This window comes from Eupeodes corollae, chromosome 3 (assembly GCF_945859685.1).
Source record: "Eupeodes corollae chromosome 3, idEupCoro1.1, whole genome shotgun sequence".
Taxonomy (NCBI): Eukaryota; Metazoa; Arthropoda; class Insecta; order Diptera; family Syrphidae; genus Eupeodes; species Eupeodes corollae.
The window spans coordinates 30,835,694-30,863,009 of NC_079149.1; the positions used below are offsets into that span (position 1 = coordinate 30,835,694).

The 27,316-nt window shown below is 30.4% G+C and overlaps 2 protein-coding genes across 2 annotated transcripts; one reads left to right on the forward strand and one right to left on the reverse strand.

Moving 5' to 3' along the window:
• Positions 1 to 9,751: 9,751 nt before the first annotated feature.
• LOC129950400 (uncharacterized) lies at positions 9,752 to 26,532 on the forward strand. The gene is made up of 9 exons (XM_056062342.1): positions 9,752 to 10,369; positions 16,046 to 16,184; positions 16,256 to 16,519; positions 16,586 to 16,809; positions 16,870 to 16,961; positions 17,224 to 17,287; positions 24,838 to 26,038; positions 26,113 to 26,348; positions 26,427 to 26,532. The coding sequence occupies exons 1-9, from the start codon at positions 10,365 to 10,367 to the stop codon at positions 26,530 to 26,532; spliced, it is 2,331 nt and encodes a 776-aa protein (XP_055918317.1). The 5' UTR covers positions 9,752 to 10,364.
• Positions 17,796 to 19,199, reverse strand: LOC129952216 (Golgi-associated plant pathogenesis-related protein 1-like). Its single transcript, XM_056064701.1, has 4 exons — positions 19,066 to 19,199; positions 18,714 to 18,966; positions 18,375 to 18,604; positions 17,796 to 17,975 (listed from the first exon to the last, which is right to left on the reverse strand). The coding sequence occupies exons 1-4, from the start codon at positions 19,074 to 19,076 to the stop codon at positions 17,885 to 17,887; spliced, it is 585 nt and encodes a 194-aa protein (XP_055920676.1). The 5' UTR covers positions 19,077 to 19,199; the 3' UTR covers positions 17,796 to 17,884.
• Positions 26,533 to 27,316: the final 784 nt, after the last annotated feature.

Genomic DNA, 27,316 nt, shown 5'->3' on the forward strand with positions numbered 1-27,316 from the left:
TAAATTTAAGTTCCTTATTTATACATAAATGATAATTATTATGTGTGTTCTTTTTTTTTATTGTTTGTTTGTTTAAATAGCTAAATGTGAAATTGTAATGTTGTAAGTGGTAAAGAAATTTAATTTAAATCTTATTTGACTTTAAATTTGTGGATCTGAATGTAAAAAAGCACTGGATGCAAAAATTGTGTTCTCTATTTTGGGTTGTATAAATCAGATTCAATTATTTTTCTCAAACAATCGAAAATTCGAAAAGCAAATAAATTTGAAACTTAACAAATATTCAGCCACATTTTTTCTTAAAATATCCTTGAACAATTTAACAATGAATATTTTTTTTCATTTTTGTGCCGAAGCAAACAATTAATTTTAAAATTTTGTCGCAAAAAGGACTTTAAAGCCGAAAAGTCATTTTTAATCAACGATTAGGGATATGTCTTCTGCTTTTATGTATGTGTATCGAATTTGTATTTAAAAAAGAACTGTCCTTATGTAACAAGTTAACATGGCCTTGAGCTAACCCTTTCCATATTTAATGATCAAGAATTTGCATCTGAGTGGATAGGGTTCGGACTTCGGGTTAAGACTTGCCAAAAATGTGTAAGTAAGCTGAAGTGACAATTTTTTAACGTAAGGCAAAAAGGGTTTAAGTCAAAAACTGGGCACTTAGACTTAAACAAATATGAATTTTTTTTGCCTTTTTGTCTTAAGACTAAATTAATACGATATTTAGCAAGAGCCTGATTATGAGGTTCGCGGCGGATCGTTTTCAATTCGACCTTTCTAATTCGACTCGCATCGTATTTCCTTATTAACGAATTCTGGGCGAAGCGAAAATAGTTCTTCCTATATTCTAGTGATTTTATCCTTTTGGTTTTAATTTTTCTTTAATATTCCAGTGTTTTCACACGACAGCTTTCCACACATTTTGTTTTGTTTAGATTGAATTTGTGAACCTTGCGGTGGTTTATTCAATTAATAATACTTAATATTTAATATTAATTTAACTTGTTTTAGCCCGATATTCAAAACCGACGAGTGATCCCGTTGTAATGCCTTATTTTTCTTCGTAAACTTGACGAGAGCCAAAATTTGATGTCGATTTGTTTGCTTGTTTTTATCGTTTCTTAAATAATTTTTAAAATTTTATATTTTACTGTGGATAAATTATAAGAAAATTTAAATGAAGCTAGCTCACATTTTTATACAATTGCAACCAGAAAGAAACCACGAAATCGAATAGTGAATAATAATAAATACTTTTTCGCCTGTGAATCCGCCAAAAAAAAACTGTCGGATTTTAACTCGCCAACAAACATTATGATATTTCAAATTCGGCTTCGAATTGGTTAATTGGTCGAGTTCAAAACGAAGAAGGTGAAAGCGAAAGCATTAATTGAAAAATGCCAAACTCGCTAGCAAAACGATTCGCCGCGAATCCCATAATGCATTTCGAAAGCCAATCCGATTCGATTCGTTTATGAATTCGTACTCTGTAAAATTTTCGAATCGAAGAATATGTTTGCCGAGTCTCGAGGTATTTCTTATGAAATAAAAAACCAAATCACAAAGAAGAGGAGGAAAAAATTAAAATTAAAATTCAGTCACTTTTATCACTTGAGAATTATCGTAATGACTTTTTTTACACTTCACTGCTTTGCAACTGCCATACCTTTTTTTTTTAATGCAAGCTTAAAAAGTTTAAGCTGATTTTTTCATAGTCTTTTCTCGTTTTTTATATTGAAATTTGTCTTTTGTCAAGGTATACTTTTTTTTATTTGTCATTCCGTAAGTACTAGATTTGTTATCCGTATTAGAAATAGAGAGTACAAAATGTTCGTTTTCGAAAATATTTGCTTTCGAAAAGCATTGTAGAGTAGGGCCCCAGGCCTCGGGGTGAATATGATTCACTCTAAAGCTTGCCAAAAAATTGTACGTAAATTGAAATCGCAATTTTGTAACGTTAGGCAAAAACTGGGCACTAACCCTTAATAAACTTAAGACGTTGATATCAAAACAAATACGAATTTATTTTAGTTTCCAGGTTGTACAAAAAAGTAGAAAATTATGGCAATTGCTAAATCTCGTTGATAAGCAAAATTCTGATGGATATCTTGTTTCTGATACTCTGATAACGCAAACCAAAATTGAAATTAAATTTGATGTTAAGCCTCAATAATGTCCGAAAGCAAAATCTGCTATTTTCTAAAAACCGAATGAAATCATTTCTGAGTAAATTGGTTTTCTTATCCAAATAAATAAACTTATCCAAATCATTTAAGTCAAGTGCATAAAAGCTTTTATCGGTCTCAAAAAAAAATGTTATTCTATCGTGTCGAATTGAATTTTTGTCCATGATTGTCACTTTCACCTAAGGCAGAACCCAGAACCTAGCTGTTGATTTATTTAAATTCTTAGTATAACTTATTCAAGCCAACCACAAATTCCATCGTAATGGGAAACTTTTACGAATCCCGAAAAACCGTATCACCAAATCCGTTCGTAATGTAAAATTGTATAAAATTTTCGTATTTTCGTATTTGTACTTCAACATCATTCTATTACGTCCAGTTTTTGGGACATTATATTTCAAAACTCGAATAAACACTAATTTAAGGCTTTTTAAAGCTATATTAAATATTAAAATTCATAAAGTACTTTCTTTTAATATAATTCGTGAAGATTTTTTAAATATTTATTTTCAATATTAAGGATTTCATATTTTTTTTAAATGCTCATAAGCTGTTAGTCTTCTGTCTGTCCTACTTGTACCTATAAAAAACGCAGAACCATTAAAACATTTTAAACAGAAAAATGCAAAATACTTCAAGAATTATGTATGTTTCTTATAAGAAGTTCATCGTACGTCGAAACAAAACAATTAAATCACGCTTTTAAAATTAATTGATACAGATTTAAAAACAATGTTGAAAACTTTATTTTTTGAAGTTTGAACAAATACCTTAGTGTCTGAAGTTTCTATTCAAAAGCAACACTAATAATTAACTCTAAAATATATTTTTCAAGCCATTTTAAATATAGATTCAAAGTAAAACTCATAAGTTATTTTATAACAAACGAGAATTTCTAGAAACAAAATGAGATACCAAAGTGATTTAGACTGTAGACGTTTTTATTTTTTTTATAAGGTATGTTTCAGGAAACTGTTATGATGCACAAACTATAAATGCGAGATTTTAATTAAGGCAGGAAAAAATCATAATTTTCCTTACTAATGTAATTTTCATTTCGGTACAAAAACAAGTCACTTTTCTAAAGATTTCTGATATATTTAGGTTGAAGCCAAATTCATGTCAAACACTTTAAGTTTTTTTTTAATATACCCCTTTTCATGGTTAGTACAGTGTATTTGAGCCGGACTAAGAATCGTGACATATAGTTTTAAACAATAAATTGCGTTTTTATAAAAGAAAAAAATATTGTTACATCACGAAATTAGAATTTTTTATGTTCAACCTAAGGCTTCTGGAATACGGAACATTTATCAGAAGTAACTAATTTGGTTTTTAGGTGTAGGTAAAAGTGTATGTTGATTTTGCTTTTTTAAAGCGATATTATTCAGGACTTTTCGAAAGGAATTGTCTGGTTCATGTTGAAAACGGAATTTTGTTTAAAAATGTATGGTAGACGTAAGTTTAGTTTTGAGTGCATTTATATTTTGAAAGAATAGTTAATTCTTGCATTAAAAAATAAAACACATCTGTCAATTTTGTTTAAAGCCATGTTTTTGTAAGATTTAGTAGAAGTATTTTCAAATTTATAAAATTCTAAAACACCAGCTTGAAATGTTTCAGTACACATTTTTTTAAAACTGATTTTAAATATTTCCAAACCTAAAAAAACAGCGAAAACTACTCAATTACTTACTTACTAAGTACATTTCAACTTATTTAGTTGTTTGATATTGATGTCCGATATTTGTTTTTAAAGTCATACAGCATTATACGAATTTTAGGATTTTGAGTTTAGAATGTATGTTGTTTGAAACTTGAAATATTTAACTTTTGGTTCTTTTAAAATTTGATACAAAGCTTACGAATATATGTATGTATGTACTTATCTCTTGATGTTATGACAATTATTTTTATATTGTTTCTAATAATTTTAAAAATATTTAAATGTACAATACTTCCAATACTAATTACAGGCTCTCACACACGCTTTACAAAGAACAAACACAAAATAATAATAAAATAATTGCATAATATGTAAAATAAAAACTAATTTCTATAAATAAAAAAGTTATATTTTTTAGCAACAATATTTTTGAAAAACATAAATATAAAAACAAATCCAAATATCTTCAAAGAGTGAACATACAAACAAAAACAAAACTATATATTTTACATAAAGCAATAGTTAAATCAATAAACAAAAAAATATAAACTAAAAACAAAAATACAATTTGATCTCTATAATATTGTAATAAATAAAAAATTAACATTTATCTTAAATTCTTGATTGATTAAATGTTTTTTGAAACGAATTACTTTTAGAAAAAGAAAAAATTGAAAATCATTTGAAATACAAAACTGCAAACAGTAAATTAAAACAAAAATCATATAAACACTACTATACTTGAAAATGAAAATAGGGTACCTTATGAATTAAATAATGTTTATTGTATTTAAAAAAGAAAAAGAAACATCTATTAGATCATAAGAAAAAATAAAAATATAATTAAAAATTATTATTAAAAATATAGAAGAGATAGAAATATTTAACTTATAGTGACAAAAAAGAATCTATAATTTCAAAAATAAATTATAGTTATATAAAATGAAAAATAAAATATTTAAAGTCGATTAAAATTTTGTATTTTGTTTTTATGTTTTATTTGTTAATATTCAATAATAGATTGCAAAGTGTCAATTTTCAATTGAAAGTTAACGAATATTGAAACTCAGACTTTAAAAAAGTTGATGCATTTGTGGCTTTGATGTTTATCAACTATCAATTATTTATAATTGACACTCGCAATTAAGTTTCAAATTAAACTTTTCGTTTAAGTACGACAAGACATTTTATAACTATATTGATTTGTTTTGATATAATTGATACAATGTAACCACCTGTTGGAACTGAAGCAGTACCTGATTTGTAAGCTTCTGATGGCTTTGTTTTATAGACACCTGTTTTGCTTGATTTTTCTTTTCTTTTATTTTTTCGAATTAATTAAACAAATTTGCAATGTATGCCGTTTTAATTGTTTGACCATCCGACTGATAGATTCATAATTCAATTCATATGGACATTAGGGTGGTCCTTAATAGAAGACCAATTACCTTTGCAACATTAATATTACATAGTAGGTCAATTAAATGGGGTTAAGATATTACACCATATTTTATTTTAGCATCACTTCAGAAAAAAATCTTTCGAAAATTATTTGTCAACTCGAATATTTTACAAAAAAAATTATGTTACCTTTACAATAATTTAATACGTAGAAGAATAATGTTTTTGAAATTTGGTTTAATTTTAGAGAAACTAAACTGACAGTTTTGTTTGGAGGAACAGAAAACTTTAAAAAATAAGTATTAAAATATCTTGGCAAATAAAACTTTAAAATAATTGAAATTTTTCGCAAAATCCAATTAATGTTTGGTAACAATTTATTTTTGACCTAAGCATCTTAAGGAGAAAATAAAATTTTAAATTCAAATTGTCAAAATAATTGGTTCCTTTGGTGAAATTTTAAATTAATTCCTATAAAATATCTAAGTAAAAGTATAAAAATTGTCTCTTTTGTATAAAATTCTTAATTCTCTTGCTTTATTTGAATGTCATAAACTTTGTCGGTCACAGGAATGTATTTTTTTAACGGAACAAAGCGCACTAGGAAAATTTTTCAGTCGTGGTAGCTCTATTCGGAATAAACATATATGTTTGAAAATGACTCTCACATTTTTGTTGTGACAGATTTTAAGGTATCAATTTGATCAAATTCGATCATTTTTGCATTCATCAACAATCACCTTAGCCGATTCTACCCCAGAATATTTTTGATGCGATTTCTAAAGAATTCACAATTTAAGAAGGATTACTAGGTGAGAATTAATAAAGCATTGTGTTTATAAAGGGTTTTCAATTGGTTCGTGTAGATTTTGCAGCCCCGTGCGGGCCATTATACTTTAGTGACATCTTTCAAATCATTTGTTTATTATTCAGTTGTTAATGCCAAATCATCATGGAAAGTTATACGATTAAACATTTATTTTATAATGATAAAACTTCATTATAAAAATGAGTGTTCGTTAATGCAGACGTTGCGCAAATTGCACCCATTTTACGATAGACGTGGTAGCCCTTCACAATCGACTCTTCGACTCTTCAGTACACATTCAGCCAACACGTCAAAACCCTTACGTTCAAGGAACGCAAGATCGCCTTAGAACATCGCATCGGTCCGTGAAAGTGTGCCTTCAGCAGAACTCGATGCAGTCTATTCCTTACCGTACACAAGAACTCGGCCTTTCGCAGAGTTCAATTTGGCGAAGTCGGACGTTGGCCTACACTCGTACAATATCCAATTTACCCATGGAGCTCAAAGTTCATGACCATGGACAACGCCGTGTCGTTTGATCGCTGATTGGGCTACGAATCGTTTGTAAGAGGACCCCAATTTTGGCCGAAAAATCATCTTTAGTGACGAGATGATTTAGATGAATGGCTGCGTTAACAAGCAAAATTTCCTTATAAGGGAAATTCACCAACCCACGTAAGGTTTACCAGGTAATAATGCATCTTCAAAAAGTTACCGTTTGGTGTAGATTTTGGGCCGGCAGCATAATTGATCAGCACTTTTTTAAAATCAAAGTTATTGAGGCGGTCACCGTCAACAGCGAGCGCTATATAATGATGATAACTAATTTATTATGGCCCAAATTGAACCATATGGACTTAGACGACATGTGATTCCAGCAGGACGCCGCTACGTGTCACACAGCACACGTCACCATTGACATTTTGCATGAACGATTTGAGGATAAGGTTATCTCTCGCAGGGGTGATGTGAATTGGCCATCAGTAAGGTCATGCCATTTGACCCCGTTAGCCTTTTTCCTGTGGGTTTTTTTGAAGTCGCAGGTCTATACAAATAAACCACAATCGACCGATGCCCTAAAGGTGAACATGACACAGGTCATCGCTCAAATTCAGCCGGATCTCTACGGAAGAGTCGGTAATTGATCATTCGGATCCATGCAGCCATAAGAAGCCTAGGCGGGCGTTTGAATGATGTCATATTCCACACTTAATGGCATATATGCGCCTTTCAAACAAAAAATAATTTTTTAACACCACACACACAGCTTGTTTTATTGGATTTTAACATCTACCGCCATCATTAAAAAACCCTTTATTTCATTCTCTTGCTGTGTCAATCCATCTGAGAAAATTGTCAGAATTCTTCAAAAAATATACTTTCCAATTGATAGGTGACAAATCAACAATGGCTTACAATTGTCGTTAATAAATTATTCTAACAAATTTTAAAAATTCTTAACAGTTGGCAGTTAAACAACTTTTTTTGACATAAGAAGAATAGTTGACAGTTGTTTAAAAAAGAACAGAGCTTGGGCAGACCTTGAACTGTCACATTAATAAAGTGTGATTCTCTTTTACTACGGGGTCTTGATAGCTTCAAATTTATGTTTCATTTTTGTTCTGAACGTGCTCTAAGCTTGTTTAAAGCGTGCTCTATGAGCTCAGAACAAAATAACTGAGCAAACTGATTTGAATGCTGAACACAAGGGGAATTGTCAATCATAATTGAACTACTTTATGAATCAGCTGTTCGCTTTAGCTTTTAGCAAACCAAGATGGTTACCGATAATTTATATTTTTATTTTAGTGCTTTTGCGTTTTATTTTAAGTTTTGAATCTTAGTTCCTGTTTCTGTAAGACAAGTAAATTGACATTATGCCAAATAGTGACTGCTAAGTGCTTAGGCCTGTTTCAAAAATGGCTGCGTTCAATCTCGAGTTTTATAGGATATCCTGAATTTGTAGACACCTTATTGAACGAGTTGGATTCTTAAATTGAGATAGAATTAAATAAAAACAGTTTGCAACTGCTCACAAAAAGCGGACAAACATTCAGATTTAGAGGGCCAAAACTATTGTAAAATAAATCAATGGATAAATTAAATGATTCACTGAATTCTTACTAAAAACAACAAAAATTTGAAATCAATTGCCAGGCTTCTTCAAATTCAGCAATGGGTTGAATTAGATGTTTTTTTTTGCAATTTTAAAATTCTTAGATATCTTTGGATACTTTTTTTGACATCCCAGATGTTTTGGATCAGAAGTTGTTTTATATGTAAAACACGAAAAAAAGGAATCCCAACACCCTATCTGTCTAAGATTGAACACAGCCAATAATTCTGGAAGCTCAAAACACAGTTTTTTCAGAGCATATTTGTACTCGATATGCTCGGAATGTATTGAGAACTCCTCTCTTATCTAAAAAACATAAACGGACAATATTTTAAATATTAAGGAACAGTCTTGATGACAAAAATTGAAGAAATATTAAAAATGCTACTATTTGATTTAACTTCTCGAAAACAGCTTAAACTTAAATTTTTGACATGTTACAAAAATGCGTTTGATATTTTTTGCCAACCACCAAAAGGAATTTAATAGTGTGGGTGCCTTCTCAGTTTTTTTTTTCTAAATAATCAATAAAGATATTCTTAAAAAACGAGTATTTTTTATGAGAAATCAAAAAACGAAGGAATACCATTAACAATGAAAAACGTCGCTTTCATAAAATTTTCCATATGGTACATAATATGTCCTCGATAAGTTTATGGATCTTTTTGGTCTTGAATGGATAGTGCACCATCGGCATCGGCCTTTTCTTTCATGTTGACTAAAATAAGTCTTAAAATGCTAAATCATAAGACCTTGGTCTGGAAACAAAATTTTAACAAATTTAATGCCCTACTTAACCAAGTAGTTTGTACTTGTCAAATTTCAAAAAATGACAGCTTCAAAAAAGAAATGGCTCAAAGCTCTTATTCGAAAGCCCAATATCTGCAATTGATTTTAAATTTGCTAATGGTGTTAATGGTTGTAAATGATTTTTTCAAAAATACCAAAATAGTTACCACCCTAATCTCAATGGTTATTTATTTTAAATTAAATTTTATTTGCTTGAATGAGTCAAATAGGGGTGAAATGAATACACTCCCTCTCTTCGTCTTTGCTGTCGGCACCCAATTTTGAAGGCAGTTTTTTGTTTCCATTAGTTAATAGCTCACCTTAAAATTATTATTTTTTTTAACAGCTTTTCATTGACAAAAATTTTAAATGGCATGAGTCTACAATAATTATCAACACTTCTACGTGATCAAATGGTTAAATAAATTTGAAAAACATTTTGTCTGAAACAAATAAAACATTACATTCCATAGTGTCGAAATGACTTTGTTCCTTAAATGATGAATAGTTTTATATTGATGTATAAATGTATCTATACATAATATTTTACATATGTACAGTACAACTGATATAGGTTCATTTGATCGCTTTGTTAATTGATTTAAGAAAATTATAATTGAATGAAAACGAGTATTGTTTTCTGCAAGTTCAAGAAAATAGTCACATATTTATATGCATGCAGCACGCACCCATCTTTTATTGTAGTTGCATATAGATAGATACTCCCCATCATATAAACAAATAGCAATAATAACAAAAAATTAATAACAAAATATAAATCCCCAACAACTGACGGAGTTCGCGGCATTTCAATCAATTTCTCAGTTTAAATTTTGTCGCGAGGGTGAGTAACCATTAATACAATTATTGTCTGGAGGGCTCTACCCCAACATCACAAGGCAAGGCAATCTCTCTATAGGAATAGGAGTGTGTAATCAGTTTGAAAAGAACTTTTATCAAAAAATAAAACATGAGTACATATAACTTTTAAAGCTATATGCACAGTAGATACGATACATAACTACTGTAGTATTAAATTCTCAAAAAATAAAAAAGAAAACAAAAAACAAAACAAAAATTGTGGAGAAAAATTATTTAAAAAAAATATGGAACCTACCCGAAGAATCGAAAGCAATTGGGGCTGGTTTAGGTTTACTGCTTTCAGTTTTCAGTCTTGTGGTTTTATTAGATCTGGCGAGTGCTTCTCTCTTAAGATTATCGCTAAGATACTTTAAGTACGAAAATATAATATCAAGTATCAATCAAAAGATACAAGCTGCTGAACGAACGCTTTGCGGTAGAATTGAGTGCGTGCGAAAGTCGGAAGTTTAAATTTAAATAAACTTAAATTCAGTGAACACGAAAGGATACTTAAACTCATATCAATTTAAAATGAGGTATGTAATTAATTTTAATTTAACAAGTTTTTATAAATTGAAATAAGGAACAGAAAATAAATTCACATGAACCCTTTATTACAAGTTTGATATAGTAAATTGATCAATTGAGGCGATTCAATTAGGCTTTATTCAAATGCATCTGAGGGTCATTTACACTAGATAAGTAAGGTAAGAAGTGTTTTCTGTTTTCAACAAGTAAAGTTCTTATTTTAAGCAAGACTTTGACTTTCTGACACATCGTGAAGTTGCACGTAGAAACATAAGGAACTTTTTAATGGAAAATCAATATGCAACTAAATATGTAGGATGAAAGCATCTTTAGGATATTTAAATATTCAAGTTTTTTTGGAATTTTCGTAAATAGATAGCAGTAAGACCATTCTTAGCTTAGAACTTTCAAATTTATAGTCTTGAAGTACATACACTTTTTTAAGGTAAAATTTGTTTAACTTATTTTTGGTTTATTATGAAAGCATATGTCACTCCCTTAACATAAAGACGAGTTTTTGAGGGCTGAAAGTTTGCCAGACAATTTGAACTTTTATATTAGAAGCAAAAAATCATTTCTCACTCCAGTTCTAGAGAGATTTGAAGCTTTTATATTAAATTATAAAAATACGAAACATTTATTAGGTATATATTTTTCAATAAGCCATTAGTTTAACGAATTTGTCATTTTTGGTGTTTTTGGAACATTTGTATTCTCAAAATTCATGTTTAAATATTAGTTCTAGAGTATCCAAATCGAATTCATCTAAAAAAATAGGTTCCTTCAATTCATTAAGATCATAAAATTGTATTAAGGAGATAAACAATTTTGAAAGAAGAAAACATGTAAAGAAAACCTAACACTGTTGATCTGTTGACGAGTTTCAGGAATTTAAAGGCCAAATTGTGTTAAGAAAATAAAAATGCTTATTCCTCAAAACACAATATTAAATTGACAATCTCTTAATCAAGGTTTTTTCTTAAAATCTGAATATTTGCTCTTTCTCTCAAAAAAGATCTTATTAAAATAAAATTGAGAAAGATTTTAAAGTGGCGTTTATGATTATTGCTAATATTTTAGTTGTTTTTGAAAGACAAACCATTTTTTTGGTAACCACGACACCCCTCCCTTGGGTTCACCATTGATACTTTCGTCAATCAGCGGAGACCCTGATGTAACGCTTTTTAGTCTTTCTTGATCTAGTAGTGAACAGTCTTGCTTTGATGCTGTAAATTGCAGATGCAGATTGATTTTTGTGAGAAAAACTCAAATGTGTGAATTGAATTTTTGCGGTACCTCAGTGTCATTGCGTGTTAAAATGACTAAAATGTGACCAGGGGTTTAGACAGAGCAGAACTGTCATAGCGTAAAGATCGTGGTGTACCTAAGTGTATTTTTTCGACAAAACATTGCAATAATTTTTAATACAGTCACCTGTATCTTGCTCTAAACACGTATTTACAATTACAGTATTTTCCTTTAAATTGTATTTCGTTTAATTGAATTGTATGCTTAATCAAACAAAAAAATTATTTTCAGAAATTGAATTTGTATGTTTAATGCATTCTTGTATTTAAAAAAATAATATTAAAATAAAAGAGACCTATTAAGAAACATAAACTTATATGTACTTGTAAAGTAATCATGAAGTGTGAAAAAATAAGTATTGATTTTAATTTATTTAAAAAAAAAAATTAAAATATCATCTAACCTATTTTAAAATAGACTCATTGCTGAAACAGATGTTCAGCTTTTTCATTCAGTACATTTATATAAAATGGGCTCTTATGGCAACAGAATTTAAGAAAAACTGAAATGAGCCAAGCGCTGCTCAAAATTATTGCAGCCAACAACAAAAACACACAAAAATAACCCGTGTTTTGTTGGGAAGTCTATCAAAAGTATAGTAGGATTTTACACGAACAACAAAAACAATATCCGTAGTATGAATACTACCGATAAAAGTTAGAGTAGAATCTTACTGGGAATGGGTTTCTTACACTTATACGAGTCTCGAATGGATCTTATGTAATTTCGTTCTCAAATGTTGGTAAGATTGATATTGCATTTGTATCTCGATGGCTGCGTTCGTTGAGTAGTTGTGCATTTGGAATCATGTGTTTTCCATTGTCAAAAAAAAATCAATCTGTTACCGTTGATATTATTTAGTTTTGTTAATGAAAATGGACTAACTAGGCTTATTTTGCAAGAATAGAAGAGATAATTAAGTTTTGCTTGTTTCCACTAAAGGTTTATCCCAATTATGATTAAATAAATCTTTTTGATGTTTCCACCGCACAAGAAGATTTAACAATGTTAAATTTGACAGCACTTTATAAAATGTAAATGGTGTTTCGATGTTTCTTATGAAGTGCAAGTGAGATAGTTTGATTAGTGTTAAAAATGAAGAACTGAATAGTTCAGCCATACATACAAATTTGTACATACACCATGTGCCATTTTTTTTTATTTGATTAAAACAAAACTATAGTTTTTGTACACAAACATGCAAATAAATAACCATAATGCCTTTTCTGTTAAACCAAATCCTCCACACATGTTTTTCTTCACAAATTTTGAATCGACTCCGATCCCCGACCGGAATCGAGTCAAATTGAGCTCATTTCAACTCGATTCAGTTATATAAAGAATTAAGACGAACTTCAAGCTCGCTTCAATACCACATGTTAATGTATGTAGTAGTTGTAGTAAAACAAACGCCCTTCTTGAAGTTTTCAATTTATGTCAAAGCTGGAATTGTTAAATGGACTTTTTTTTTACAGAATTTCATTTTCCAGATGTTTTCTTACCAATTCTTCATGAAAATTGTCTATTTTATAACTTGTAGTTAGTTTTTTTTGCTAAGTTATTCTTCTTTTTCTGTGTTTTTTTTATATTTATTATTTATAGAATGCTAAAAAACACGGGTATAGTAATTTAATCTTGGTTACAGAATAGCATAAAGAGATACGTGCAGACAAGCTGCACATCCGTTTATAGGCTAAAACAGCATTTCATACAGCCTTTCTTAAATACTGCTCTTATAATAGTTCCTTTTATTTATTTTTTTTTCATGAAAAAAAGATTTTTAATAATTTTTTTTTAATATTTTTATGAAAAAACGGACTGTTGGATTTTTATATAAAAATTACTGAATATCGAAAACAATATTTTCTGTGAAATAAAATAAGTTTGAAGCCAATATTTTTAATTTTTGAAAAGCTATTTGAGCCGAAAGTAAATTTTTACCAAGTTTAAGTTTTGTTTTTTTTAGAGTTTCATTTTTTGTAAAAAAAAACAATTCGATTTATTTCAAAATTTTATCGAATATTGAATATCGAATATTTCTTATCCGATAAAACTAGTTTAAAGCCAATATTTCAAATTTTTGAAAAGATATTTGAGTCAATTTTTACCAAATTGTATTAATTTTTTAAGTTTTTATTTTTTTTTAAAAAAACTGTCAATTCGATTTTTCTCAAAATTTTATCAGATGTCAAAAACATTATTCTTCGTTGCACAAAATTGTTTTGGAGATGAAATGATATTTTAGTCGTAAAATTTTGGAAGTGAGCAATTTTTTTCAGTTTTTTTGATTTATAAAAAAATCGTTAAATGGAATTATTTCAAAAAATATACTTCTTTGATATCACGTTACAATTTATTATATAAAATTTAATTCAAGTCTCTAGCGTTTTTGGTTCGTAAGGTATTTAGGGTTAACCAAAATTTTCACCTTTTTTTCAAACTGCTATGGTAAAAATACCACGCAATTTTCTTGAGAGCCCTTTCTGCATCTTTCTGCCTTATTATCTGTATAACAAAATTTATTTGAAATCGATATCTCTTCTGATTCTTGAGGTATGGACGACGAAAAAAACGTAGCGAAAGTACGGACGTACGAACGAACGTACACACGCACGCACAGACATCTTTCTAAAAATCTTTTATTTCGACTCTAGGGACCTTGAAACGTCGAGAAATGTCAACATTTTCAATTTGACAAATCGGACCCATTACAATAACTTCCTATGGGAAGTTAATAAAAAGGTTAAGTGAAATCCTGCTGCGGATTCTGGCTTTTATTCAATTTATTTATCATTTTCTTCAGAAACAAGAAATAAGATTCAAAGCTTAAATTGAAATGGAAAAACTAAAAAAAAACGCTTTATGATGCCATTTTAAAACTCAAGATGAACCCTGATATTTTGACAGAATTTCTATTCATTACTTGTGTTTTCTCAATGAAAACCTACGACTGAAATTAAGTTTAATTGTTTTGGGTAAATGCATGTTTTGAACTTTTTATTACCTAAAAAGTATCTTGGCAAGTCTTCAAAAAAATATAAAGATATCTCATTATAGTTTTCAAAGTTGCTTAGCAAAAAAGTTCACTGAACATCGTTGTAACCGTTTACATAATTAATTGTACAACTAAATAAAAATATAGTTTTGCTTTTGAAAGATTACTGGAGTAAGTTTTTTAATTATTCAGAAAGAGATATAAGCTCTAATATTTGTTTGTTCTTATATTTTTTACATAAAGATACTGTCAATAAAAATAGCGCCATCTGTTTCACATGAAGTTCTACACGTATTTGGACCATAATCAACGAACGAATCCCTTTTTCAGTTCATGTTTCATTCAGCTTCAATTAATGAAAAGGAAAACATAAAATCAATATTACTTAGCTATACGGATATTTCTCACTGTACTTACTTTATATGGAATTCCAAAAAGAAAACACGGCTAATGTTATTTAATTGTCACTAAAAACTGTTTATTGCAACAGATGAAAAACAAAAAGCAGTGAAAATTTATGCCAACCTAAATGTGTTTTAATGTTCCTAAGAATAAGACTAAATAAGAAAAACGTTAAATCAATTGAAGTGTGGATGTAAAAAAATCATGCAAAATTATATTTTTTTTAAGCAAACCTTTCAAAAGCCATTTATTAATACAACTAAGCAATTAAACGGGTATAACTGTACCACCAAATGTTATAATGAACAAACAAAACTTTAAAAAGTCACAATAAAAATAGTGTAATTTTTTCATAAGTTTTCAAGGTACCCAGACTCTTATCTGCCAAGGAAATTGGTAGTTTTAGTTACCTTATCATTGACGTATTTATTATATGTAACTAGAATACTCATTGACGCATAAAATATAGCAATTATGTAGAATGTTTAAGGTATAAAAGTACCTAAAATTGTAAAGAATTATGAATCATTTTCAAAGAAGTGTGTCGATATTTTTAGTAAAAAGAATTTAAAAAAAAAACCTGTTCGTATCCGGTGGAAGATTGAATTGAGGTAGATGATAAGAACCTTTACATATTTGCATTGAATGAGTAATGCATGAGATACCTCCATTAAATTACCAACTTGAAGATACCCATCTGAATATAAGATGTCAAGGAGAATTTTATAAGAACATAACTTTTAAATTTTAAGTTTAAGTTCACTTAAGGGTGTGTACCTACTGTTTGTGGGCCAAGGTTCTCCGAAAAACAATGTGAAACGTTCTCTGTCGACAAGGACCGTGAAAAAAATAGTAAAGTGGGATTGGAGTCTTGTATATTTTATCCTAAGGTAGGATTAGGAAACTATCAGTTTTTCATTACATAGGTGGTTTTAAAAACTTAAACAAATTTGTTTTTAATCTAAAAATATTTTCTTAGTTTTTGTCCTTGGCGGTGCTGTGGTAAAACTTCAGTATCAATATCTGAGCCTGAAGATGAAAATGGAACCACAACCAGAGTTGTTCGAAAAACTACTAGAAATGGAGAAACAGTTATTACAACAACAACAACATATACCGTAAGACCTTTTTAGGTTTAAATTTATTTACACATATTTATTAAATTTTTGTGTAATTTGCTTCTAAACAGAATCATCATATCACATCATCCGGTGGTGGTCAAATCGATATGGAATCTTCAAAGTTCTTACGAAATGGTCCTGAACAACTTGAACAATCACAGTTTAATAGAATAATTAGAGAACCTAAGTCAAATAGCATATCAACTCCTTCAACTGGCCAAAAATTTGAGATGGAATGTTTAAATGAACACAATCGACTAAGGGCTCTTCACGGTTGTCCACCTTTGAAGTTAAGTCCAAAATTGAGTGCCATAGCGAAAAAATGGGCAATCGTAAGAAATCTTTTCAAAACTATACACAACAGAAATAAATAATTTAAAAAAAAATTTATTTTCCAGAATATGGCTAACAGTAACAATTTGAAACACAGTAATTCCAATTATGGTGAAAATCTTTACATGTGTAGTGGATATTTTATTGATGGTTCGAAAGCAGTCGAAAGTTGGTATAATGAAATCAAACAATACAGTTTTCGGAAACCTGTTTTTAATTCGAAAACAGGACATTTCACACAAGTTATTTGGAAAGATTCTAAGGAACTTGGTGTTGGAGTAGAAATAAGGTAAGAATCTTAAAGAAAACCATCACAGAAACCATCTTACTTTTGTTTGATTTTTCACAGGGGAAATAGCACATGGGTTGTGGCAAATTACGATCCACCCGGAAATGTTGTTGGTTATTTCGAACAAAATGTTCCTAAGCTTCTGAGACCCTGAAAATCATACGTTCATACATAATCTTATTTAAATATTCATTCCATAATAGGTTAAGAATACTATACATTCCTATTTTTACAGTCAGCCTGAAAATTGTGCCAAAAAACTACATTTTAAAATCATTTTGTAACCAAAAAACCAAAGGCATACGATTTTAAGCATTTATTTTTATTTTATTATTAAAGTTATATTATACATATTTTTGTCGTTTTTTTTTTGTTAAAATAAGCGAACATTGTTATAATTGTTACACATAATAGTGTCCGATGTTGATGCGGATATGTTGATCAACTTTTTTGAACAGCAACCAACAATGTTTCGAGAGTTTATCGACATCATAAATATTAACAATGTTAATGAAGATTGTTAACGTGAGAACACAGCTTTACACTTTTAATAAATCGTAACAAATGTCAATTAATACTAAGGGCTAAATGGACAATCGTAATTTAATATTTAAACAGACCGATTTCAGTGGATTTAAATGTAGTTCAACCTTGGTTTGAGTTTTATAGATGCGAAGAATAAATCAATCATCATAATTGGGTTAAAATCTGTAAACCATGGATTGAATATTGAACTATAACGATTGCTAACAACATAAAGAAACTTCACAAATAAGATACAGCTGATCCAAACATTAAAACTGACATTTAGTTTTTTTTATTTGACAACTGTAAACCTTGGTTAAAACCGACTTAGGAATTGTGGTTCATTGTTTAACTCCAGTTTCACAAATCTAACTCGCTAATACCAATAAATAAATTAATTGAATTTTAAAATTGCAGATCCACGAAGAAAAAAAATTTAAAAATTAAAGAAGTTTCCGCTGTCAAGACTTATAATTCGTAATTAATTCTTAAACACGTTTGCCATTTGTAAAAATATCGAGAAATGAATCACACTTATTTTCGAGAAATTTCATTTAATTGGACTTGGGACGTTCATTTCAAACTGACCGGGAATGTTTCCTTTAGGACCATAGTTAACTACTATCCAGGTGTTCTGTCCTCTGTAAATGAAATAAAATTGATTGATTTACTTTACTAAAAAGAAGACTAGAAAATTTTGTTGTTTTGGCAAAACACTGTTTTTATTTTTAATTGTATAAATGGATCTTTACGACATTTTATGGTACGATGTATTCCCCGCTTAATTGCAACGACCATTTGACCTGCTCATTTAAACATAGATCGGTTTAGCATCAAATGTCCAAGTAAAAAGATCCAAATTTTTGTAAGCTGTCATTTTTGTTGTACTATCTGAAGTGGTAGCATTTTCAGTGCTACCAAGTTACAACAACTTATTCAATTTTACAACAAAATCTTAATCTATGAGTTGATTTTTTTGAAAACTAATTAAGCGGGTTGCAATTAAACGAGAAATATTGGAAATGTTTTTAAGTACAAACCTTTTTTCAATGCCCACTCCTATCTCTCTTGTGCTCTTCCATATCAGCTGTGTAAACTGATCTACACCATGAACTTTTTCAGGCCTGTCAAAATTATAATAACTTATCTCATCGTACCAAGTTTTGACAACAGTTTGTGCATCCACATTGTGTTCTCGTGCCACATAAAGGTTCTCACCATAAATTGCCTCATTGCGATAAATCAAGACCGAATTGCTCTCAGCTAAAACCTAGGCACGAGTAAATAAATATACAATTACAAAATAAGATACAAATCTAGCATTTTAGGATAACAAAGATAAAAATATAATCTATGCGCGGACATTGTTGAGTTCTCACTCTAGCCCATTCCATTGCGTAGGCAGATAAGTTGACATTCATCGTGACCAATGGAACTCCATGCAGAGCTCTGTATCGATTGTGTTCGTCAAGGCATTCTTTGGCAAAAAGCTTATAGTATCCGGAAAAGATAGGTTGCGCGGTAACTGGTGATGGTAATGATGAATTGGCCTCAGCGTCGGTGGTGGCAGCGTTAACGTTATCTCCTGTCATTCTGTTGGCTCCCGCATTATCGTGACAACAACAAAAGAGTCTTTACTTACGTACATCAAAGTAAGTTCGTTGGCACAATAAAAAAAGAGATAAGAAATTGTGTTATTGTTTTTGAATGAAACATGCAAATTAATCTTACTTGAAACACATTTTTTAGGATGAAAACAAAAATTATTTGAGAACCTTAAATTTTCACTAGAAACACCTGAGAAGAGGGTTAATTATAAACTGATTGCTTTTCAAAAGTTCATACAAAAATAAAGGCAACATAACAGCAGCACTAGCGTCAGCTTCAACGCCAGATTACTTTTGTTGTTTTTATTTATGTATGTATTCTCAATTTGCTCGCGCTCTATGTCAGAATCTTATCAGGCTTTAAATAATAATTAAGGTTTTGATATCTTAAATATTTTTTAATAAAATGTGTAATTTGTGTTCGTTCTCTTGCGATCAAATCAGCTGGTTTAATTCAACAGCTGTGTGGCCCAAATTGATTTAGACAACAAAAAAATCATTAACTGTTGATACAAATGGCAAGTATCTACGTATGCTTAGATTTTGTTGTGATATTATTAGGATTGGTACTCAAATTTTAAAAACAACGTACATACTAAAAGTTTGAAAAGTTCAAAAAATATCTGAATATAACTGTTGTTTCATTTTCTGTTAAGTGCATAGACCCATATAAAAAGATGCCTCCGAAAATATGGAATTAGAATTCGAAATAAGACAAGCCTAAGGTAAGCCTTCGTGTCACTCCAACAGCTACTAGTGCCCGAAAATTAACTTCATCCAAAAACGTGCCTATGTTTTTAATCTTCCTAATATCGATGAAGTTCACTCCGTTATGTCTGCAACAAAAAATCTTTCGAACACCCAGATTTCCATTAGTAAAGATCTTACTTCAAGTGAAAGAACTGATTAGTACCACCTTTGCCTTTTTAAAGCTGATAGCAACCTCCGCATTGAGATCAAACGCTGTACTCTTTTGTTTGATGGACGACGTTTGTTTAAATACAGCAAAAATGGCGTAGTAAGAGCCTTTACCGAAAAAGAGAACATTTCTGAGTCAATTTTTGGGAAAGGACTCGAATTACACTGCCATCCTGGATACTCCAACAAACATACAACGCCCAAACGAAAATAACCCAAAAAAGAGGCTGGGGTGCGACCCACACTGATAACTTCTCATCTCGTCTGTCGATTTGTCTTGCTTAAAAGTTTGTCTATATGTACTCGTATCAATTTTTACCAAATTTGCGTACTATTTTTTGTAGATTTTATTTTTTATTAAAAAACGGACTGTTGAATTTTTATATAAAAATTACTGAATATCGAAAGCAATATTTTCTGTAAATTAAAATAAGTTTGAAGCCAATATTTTTAATTTTTGAAAAGCTATTTGAGTCGAAATTAAATTTTTACCAAGTTTTAGTATTTTATTATTATATGTTTCACACACTTAGATGGGTTTTTACTCACCGCTTAAAAATGTTCTCTAATGTTTTGTAAAGGATGCTAACAAAATTTAATAATTGCTAAAATGACAACTTTAGTTATCAAGTTATTTAGAACACTGTTGTCCAGCAAGTTATGGTCTAACTATTTAATTTGGATGACTCATATGAAAGCATTCCAAGATTCGAACAGTTGTCTAAATATGCCATATTTAAGAGCTAAAATACAATAGCTTAGAGGGTTTTTGGTGCATTTCGCACAGAAATGTAGGAAATTGTTTTGAAACGATTGGTTTTTTCCAAAAGATAAACACACATTTTTCTTGACGTAGTTTTTTCGAACTCAATTTCCGGGAGTCTCTTATTACTATCGTTATCAATCTGCTTACTCGTATTTGGATCTTATAAAGGCGTCAACAAACCTTAAAAATTGAAGAGACAAAAAGGTTTGGTTTTTGAATTTGAGGAAATATTTTTGTATTTAAGAACATAATTTATCTTAAAAAAAATTAAATTAAAACAAAGTAAGGTAAGTAAACAAATAAGTTGGGAAGAAAAGTTTTGTAGCACTCACAAATTACACGTTTCAAAGCTTTTATATCCATAGATATGAAACGTTTATTATATTTACTTAGACATTAGTTTAACAAAAGTGTCACTTGATTTTTTGGGACATATGTATTATTGAAATTCATGTTTGAATCTCAGTTCTAGAGCATCCAAAGCAAATTCACTTCAAAAGTAGTTTTATTTAATTTTTTAAGATCTTTTGTATTCAAAAGAAAACCAATTTTGAAAGAAATAAAATGCAAGACTGGGTCGCAAGAACTTGATAATTTCTTCCAAAAAGTCTGTTTAAAAATATTGCCTATATTTTACGATTTAAAAATGTACCTCCAAAATAAGTCCTTATTAAAAATTTAAATTCCATTTTATTTGTCATAAAATCTAGATTAACCTATTTTTTTCTTAAGAATATTTTTGGTATAAGCACTAAATAAAGAGCTTAAAAATATGTGAACATTTTACATTTAAATTTCGTAAAAAAATTTTGTCCCCTTTCGGAGATATCGAGTTTGGTAAACAAAATTAGTATTTTATTAAAAAAGCCAAATTAAGAACACAAATTTTGAGAAAGTTTTAAAAAAATCACATGTTTGAACCAAAAAATTTGTGTGTGGACTGCTGTTATTTTTTGTATTAATAAAATGATAAAAACTGCCTACACTAATCAGCTGAAAATCTTAATTTCAATCAGAACAATTGTTTGGACTGTAGGGGCCAGGAAAGACAGACAGACGGAAGGAATCGAGGTACCCACTTTTTCCGACTTCTCTACAACCGTAATGTCATATTTGATTAAAAACTCTAGTTTGAAATTGTTTACTAAAAATTACTTCAATAATCACTATTTCCGTGTGTCATAAAAATGTAATAATAAAATTGAAGGCTAGTTTAAGGAATTCAAAGTCAACTTGATATAAATTTGATGATCTCTTATTCAAGATTTCTTCTTAAGAATCTGAATATTTGCTCTTTTTCTTGGAAACAATTTTTATGAAAATAATTTAAAGCATGACTAAAGTCTGAGTTGTTTTTGACAGAAACCACTTTTTGGTAAATGTCGTTAAATTACTAATAAATCTTTAAATAAAATCTTTACTTATAGAACCTGTAAAAGCTTTTTGGCTCATATGACCCCCCCTGGATCGTCAATTGGTCAAAAGTTGATGCATTTGTGCTGTGTTTTTGGAATAGGGCTGAATATCCGATTCATATTATGTTCCTGGTCCAATCTTCAGTCAAACATAATACTTTTAGCAACAAAGTTTAAGGAAGTAAAATCAAAATGTTGTTTTCATATACAAAAAATAAATAATTCAAAATATAATGCAATACGATTAGTTTTGAATTGAAGAGAATTCCTACGAACAAGCAAACAAATTATCTAACAGGGTGGGGGCTGGGGGGTCATGACCCCTACGACCCACTGGATCCGCCATTGGGTGCAATGTACTTAACGGGAGAGGCTTTTGCGATAAAACTGGCAAGTTTACTTTTGTGGCAACTAGACGATTATCAGTTATTGAGTACTGCTTCTCTTTATTTCTTTCTCAATTGAAAGTACAACCTTTCCAGACCACATGCAGCTAGTTTAAGGTCTTAAAGCTTTTGACGATACGCAAAGTTCCGCCAGTTCATTGTTGCTTCCAAGACTTAAATATCTTACCAATAGACGCGCTCAATACTTGAACAGAATTGATGAAGTTGCTGTGCAAAAACTCTTGCCTTTTGTTCAAACACGATGCAACTCCTTAAAAGAGTGTATCTATGCAGCAAACGGGAAGTTCCTGAAAAATAAGTTAGTGTCACATTCAGCAACGTTTAAAGTCCATGACTCAGCCGCCAGATCAATTATGTATTACTGTGCTCAAGTATGGGGGTACAAAGAGTACATTCAAATGGGAAATCTCTAAAGATTTTTCGTCCAAAGGTGTTTCAAATTACCAGATAATACAACAAACTACTCAGCAAAAATATTTATTGGGCCCAGGAGTGGTCAGGCCTTTTCCACGCGATTGGCATCATTGTCAACTATGAAGGAACTGATTTTGATTGGAAACATGCCCACAACATGTTTTTAATTAAACTGAAAGAACAACAGTATAAAGATTCTACTGAACATGCCTTACAATCACAATTTCACGACGAAATTGTATCATACATAGAAGTATCCAACTATTTTAATGACTCAAATTCACGAGAAATGATAAGTATGATCTTAAGAACGAGGTGTGGATTACTTAACTTGAATGCTAGGGCATTTCAGCATGACACTGTTAGCTTATGCACAATGTGTAATCTTGATGCAGCTGAGAACACCTACCACTTCGTCAGCATCTGTACTATTTTCAGTTCCTACCGGAGAATATTTCTAGGAGCTGAAGCAATAAATCGCAACGATTTTTTTTTCAAATAATGAATGGCAAATGTTATTTAAACCTATACAAATTCTTAAAATATGCTCTTAATTATCGCAACTTAATTTTTAAAGAATATAATATTTAAAGTAAATTCAAGCTAAGCAAAAATATAAATAGTGAAACCTTAACCTGACAGACAACTTTAACCAGTTATAGTCCTAACTAATTTTGAACACCAGCATTATCTTGTTTTTTATAATAACCTTTTTAATAAAATAAAATTTATTTATCTGTCTTTGAACACCATTGTAATCTAAGATGACGTAAAAAGTAAGCCACCTAGCGGTTTTCTTTTGAAACATAGTTCTTTTTGACACTGACAGCTTTTTCCCGCTTAAAATCTTGACATAAAGTCAGTCATTACATTACGTAACGAAATGATTTGCAATACGAGCGAACAACGTTAATAAATATGGAAAATGTATTTCTAAAATAACTGCTGTGTAGCCAATACTAGGTTTTGTTTGTTTTAAAAGGAATGTAAGCCGAAATGGACCCCGTTGAGGAAAGTTAAGCTAAAAATATTCAGTTCAGTGCTTGTCCATTTGCTTCACAGCTTATTCTGGGCCTTAGAGTAGCTTGAATTGGACGACAATTTCTGACGAGGCACCTTTTCATCTCGGCAAAAAGAAAAACTTCTGGAAAACCCGCATTTTTTTGTCGAGAAGTCACCTAAATCCCGTCATTAATATTTTGAAGTCAAAGAATCTCAAAGCAAATTGTTCGTTCAAACGCTTTGCTTTGATACCATTTTCAAAATATGGAATACCCGATAAAAAATAAATGTTTACCTATTTTTATTAATTATTTTATTGAGGAAAACAATCTATATAGGTTAAGTTATTATTTTTGCTGTTTAGTGTACCAATAAATTATATCTTATTAATGAAACATAATTCACACATTCTTTTTTATTAATAATAAAATCACAACTACATATATTAAACGTTCATTAAGTCATCCATCTTTCTTAAAATGACAAAAATAAACTATTTTAAAAACCTTGGCATTTACAAGAAATATACTTTCTAGCTCATCACACTTCAAACATTTATAAATTGTAAACAAAAGCAGATAAGGAATTGATATCAGAAAACTTTTCTGAACCCCCGCATTTGATAACCGTCAATTACTTCAATTTCAAATGAATTCCACGGCAGGTAAAGGTAAGTACTCGTATTAAAAGGTACTCTCTAAAATATAGAGATAGGCTGAGAGTTGATATTTCCTGTTATCAGTTAAAGAGCACAGAGCGATAGTGTGGTTTATTTAACAAAGATAAGGCCTTCAAATTGAATTCAATAAACTTAAAGACCACACTCGGTTATAAGAATTAAATTGCCTATAGAAGTTGATGGTCATAATTGTAAAATTTCTCCGCAATGCGACTAAGGTGAGGTGAAATTGATAAAAACAAAAAATTGTTTCCTAGAATTCGATTGTAAAATAAAATAAAATTTATAATTTTAGAATTTGTTGTGGTTGTGTTATCGATGGTAAGGGACGTATTGGATTAGTTCCAAAGCAAAAAGGAATTGCCCTTGAACTTCAAACTAGACCTCCATCAACGGAACAACCCAAACGAATGGGAATGGATACGCGTGAAGTAGAAAATTTAAAAACCAATAAAAAAATAAGTATTTCAATTCCACGATTGAAAAAACCAGCAAAAGAACTACAAAATATATCTTTCACCACGAATCCTAGTGATTTCACCACACCCTCATTACAAAATACTCACCTCCCCAAGACTGGACACATAAACCCAGCGTTTAGTATTTCATCAGAAGCCATCCATAATACGTCAAATACCAGATCGAAAAGTATTGCCTGCCCAGAAGCATCTACGGTTCGAGATTCGTCAAATCTGACAAACTCCAAATTCCCCACAGTTGTTCCCGGTGACACAAATCCAATTGTCAAATCAACATCGAATTTCACTTATGTTTCAAAAAAAGGTGAACGACATCAGATGAGTTTCGAACAAATTGCACCTGGACATTTTCATGGAGTGTTTAAGAATCATCAGTTTATCATTCTGAAAGGTGAACTTCTGTCAACAGATGGCGCTTTTGATGAGTCCGATAAGGATTTGATAGTAAGAAATTATTTACAAGCTATATTAGCTATGCAACAGGGTCTATCAGGTTTGGAAGAGCGAATACTGAATTCACTAAATCAGAAACTCCCCTCTATCAATCCTCGAAAACTCTCAGAACTCACCATACCGAATGAATCTAAAATTAAGGTTAACTACAGAGCGGAGAATGGTGAAAAATCTCACATGACATTTAGACAAATAAAACCAGGACTCTTTCGGGGAACTTGCAATAACAAGGCATTTGCCATAGCTAATGGACAAGTGCTGCCTTTGAGACGATCCGATCGATATGGCCTAGATAAGGAACTTATTTTAAGTACTTTTCTAAGGGCAATGATGGGAATGCAACAAACCGAGCTGGGATTACAGCGAGGGGAATGGGCAATAGAAACTAAACTCTCAGGAAATCAATTAAATCCTATGGAATTGTTAAAAGCTGCCTGTCCCGATAGACGTTTATTATTTGAGACTGAAAGTCTAAGCATTCACAATGAATACCGAAGAATTCATGGAGTTCCGCCATTAGCTCACAGTGAATTGCTTTGTCGAATGGCTCGAGAATGGGCAGAGGTATGAGATACGTGTGATATAAAATACTTTCTGACATTAATTTAATTTTTTTTTCATCTTATTCAATGTCAAAGCATTTAGCACTCAAGGATACAACCCGCAAACGACCTGACGATGGTTATGGTGAAAATCTCTATCATTCCCATCATCATGATGAAGTGTCTTTGGATGCCAGAAAAATCATATCAACGTGGTATAATGAGATTAATTCATACGACTTCAAGAATCCCAGATTTACTAATGAGACAGAACATTTTACACAGCTGGTGTGGAAGGATACCAAGGAAATGGGAACAGGAATAGCACAACTGTAAGGAGATATATAAATATATATATGTTTGTTTATTATCGGTGGAAGTATTATAATATGAATTTTTCTATTTTTCAGGGGAGACAAGATATGGGTATGCTGTTATTATCATCCACCAGGAAATGGTTTATCGAAACCTTTTGAAGAGTTCGTTCTTAAGCCGGTTGAAGTTTCAAGAACTTAAGACTGATAAAATTGATGTTTAAGCAGAGTGAAATGATTTTAGAAAGAGCACGTTCGCCACAGGATTCTCTTTTGTTTATAAATGTAGGGTCTGATGCAATGAATATTATGGTCATATTTAAGAGGATTGATTTTTTGTTATAAATTTGTACATAAAATTAAAAAAGTTCGCAGCTGAGAAAAGTGCCAAAAATTAAAGAAGGGAATAACAACTTTTATTTGAACAACATTTATTGAAATTGTAATTTTATGTCATGAAAGTCTTGAAAGACTATTTCGTCACAAACTTACTAGAGAACAGTTTAGAAATAATTTTAAAAACTAGACTTAATAGCTTTAAGTGTTGAGATAATGATTTTATATTTAACGTTTCAAGTTTTAAGGGAGATGATTGTGGAAGGATTCTGCTTTTCTAAAAGCGAATTTAATTTCTACCCATTTCATTGTTAAAAAAGGCTCATGAGAACTCTAATAAAAAACTTGATTGATATTTAAAAAAAATGGCTTTGCATTTCACAGATTATATTAAATCTTCTTTTTTATTAAAAAAGTATACCTGTACAAAAAAAAAGATTAAAAAAAGGAGTTGTTTTATTTGACTAGCTGTCATTTTTGAAGCATTTAATTTGTTAAAATTCACTAAAAGAATGTTAGAAATTTTGCAACAAAGGTCCAGCGGTTTCAAATCGCATTATCTTGGTGGCCAATTGATACCGCCACTACGAGAAATCACGCGGTCAGGAAATGTCTCATACAATAAAGTCATATTTGCTCGAGTTGTGTAT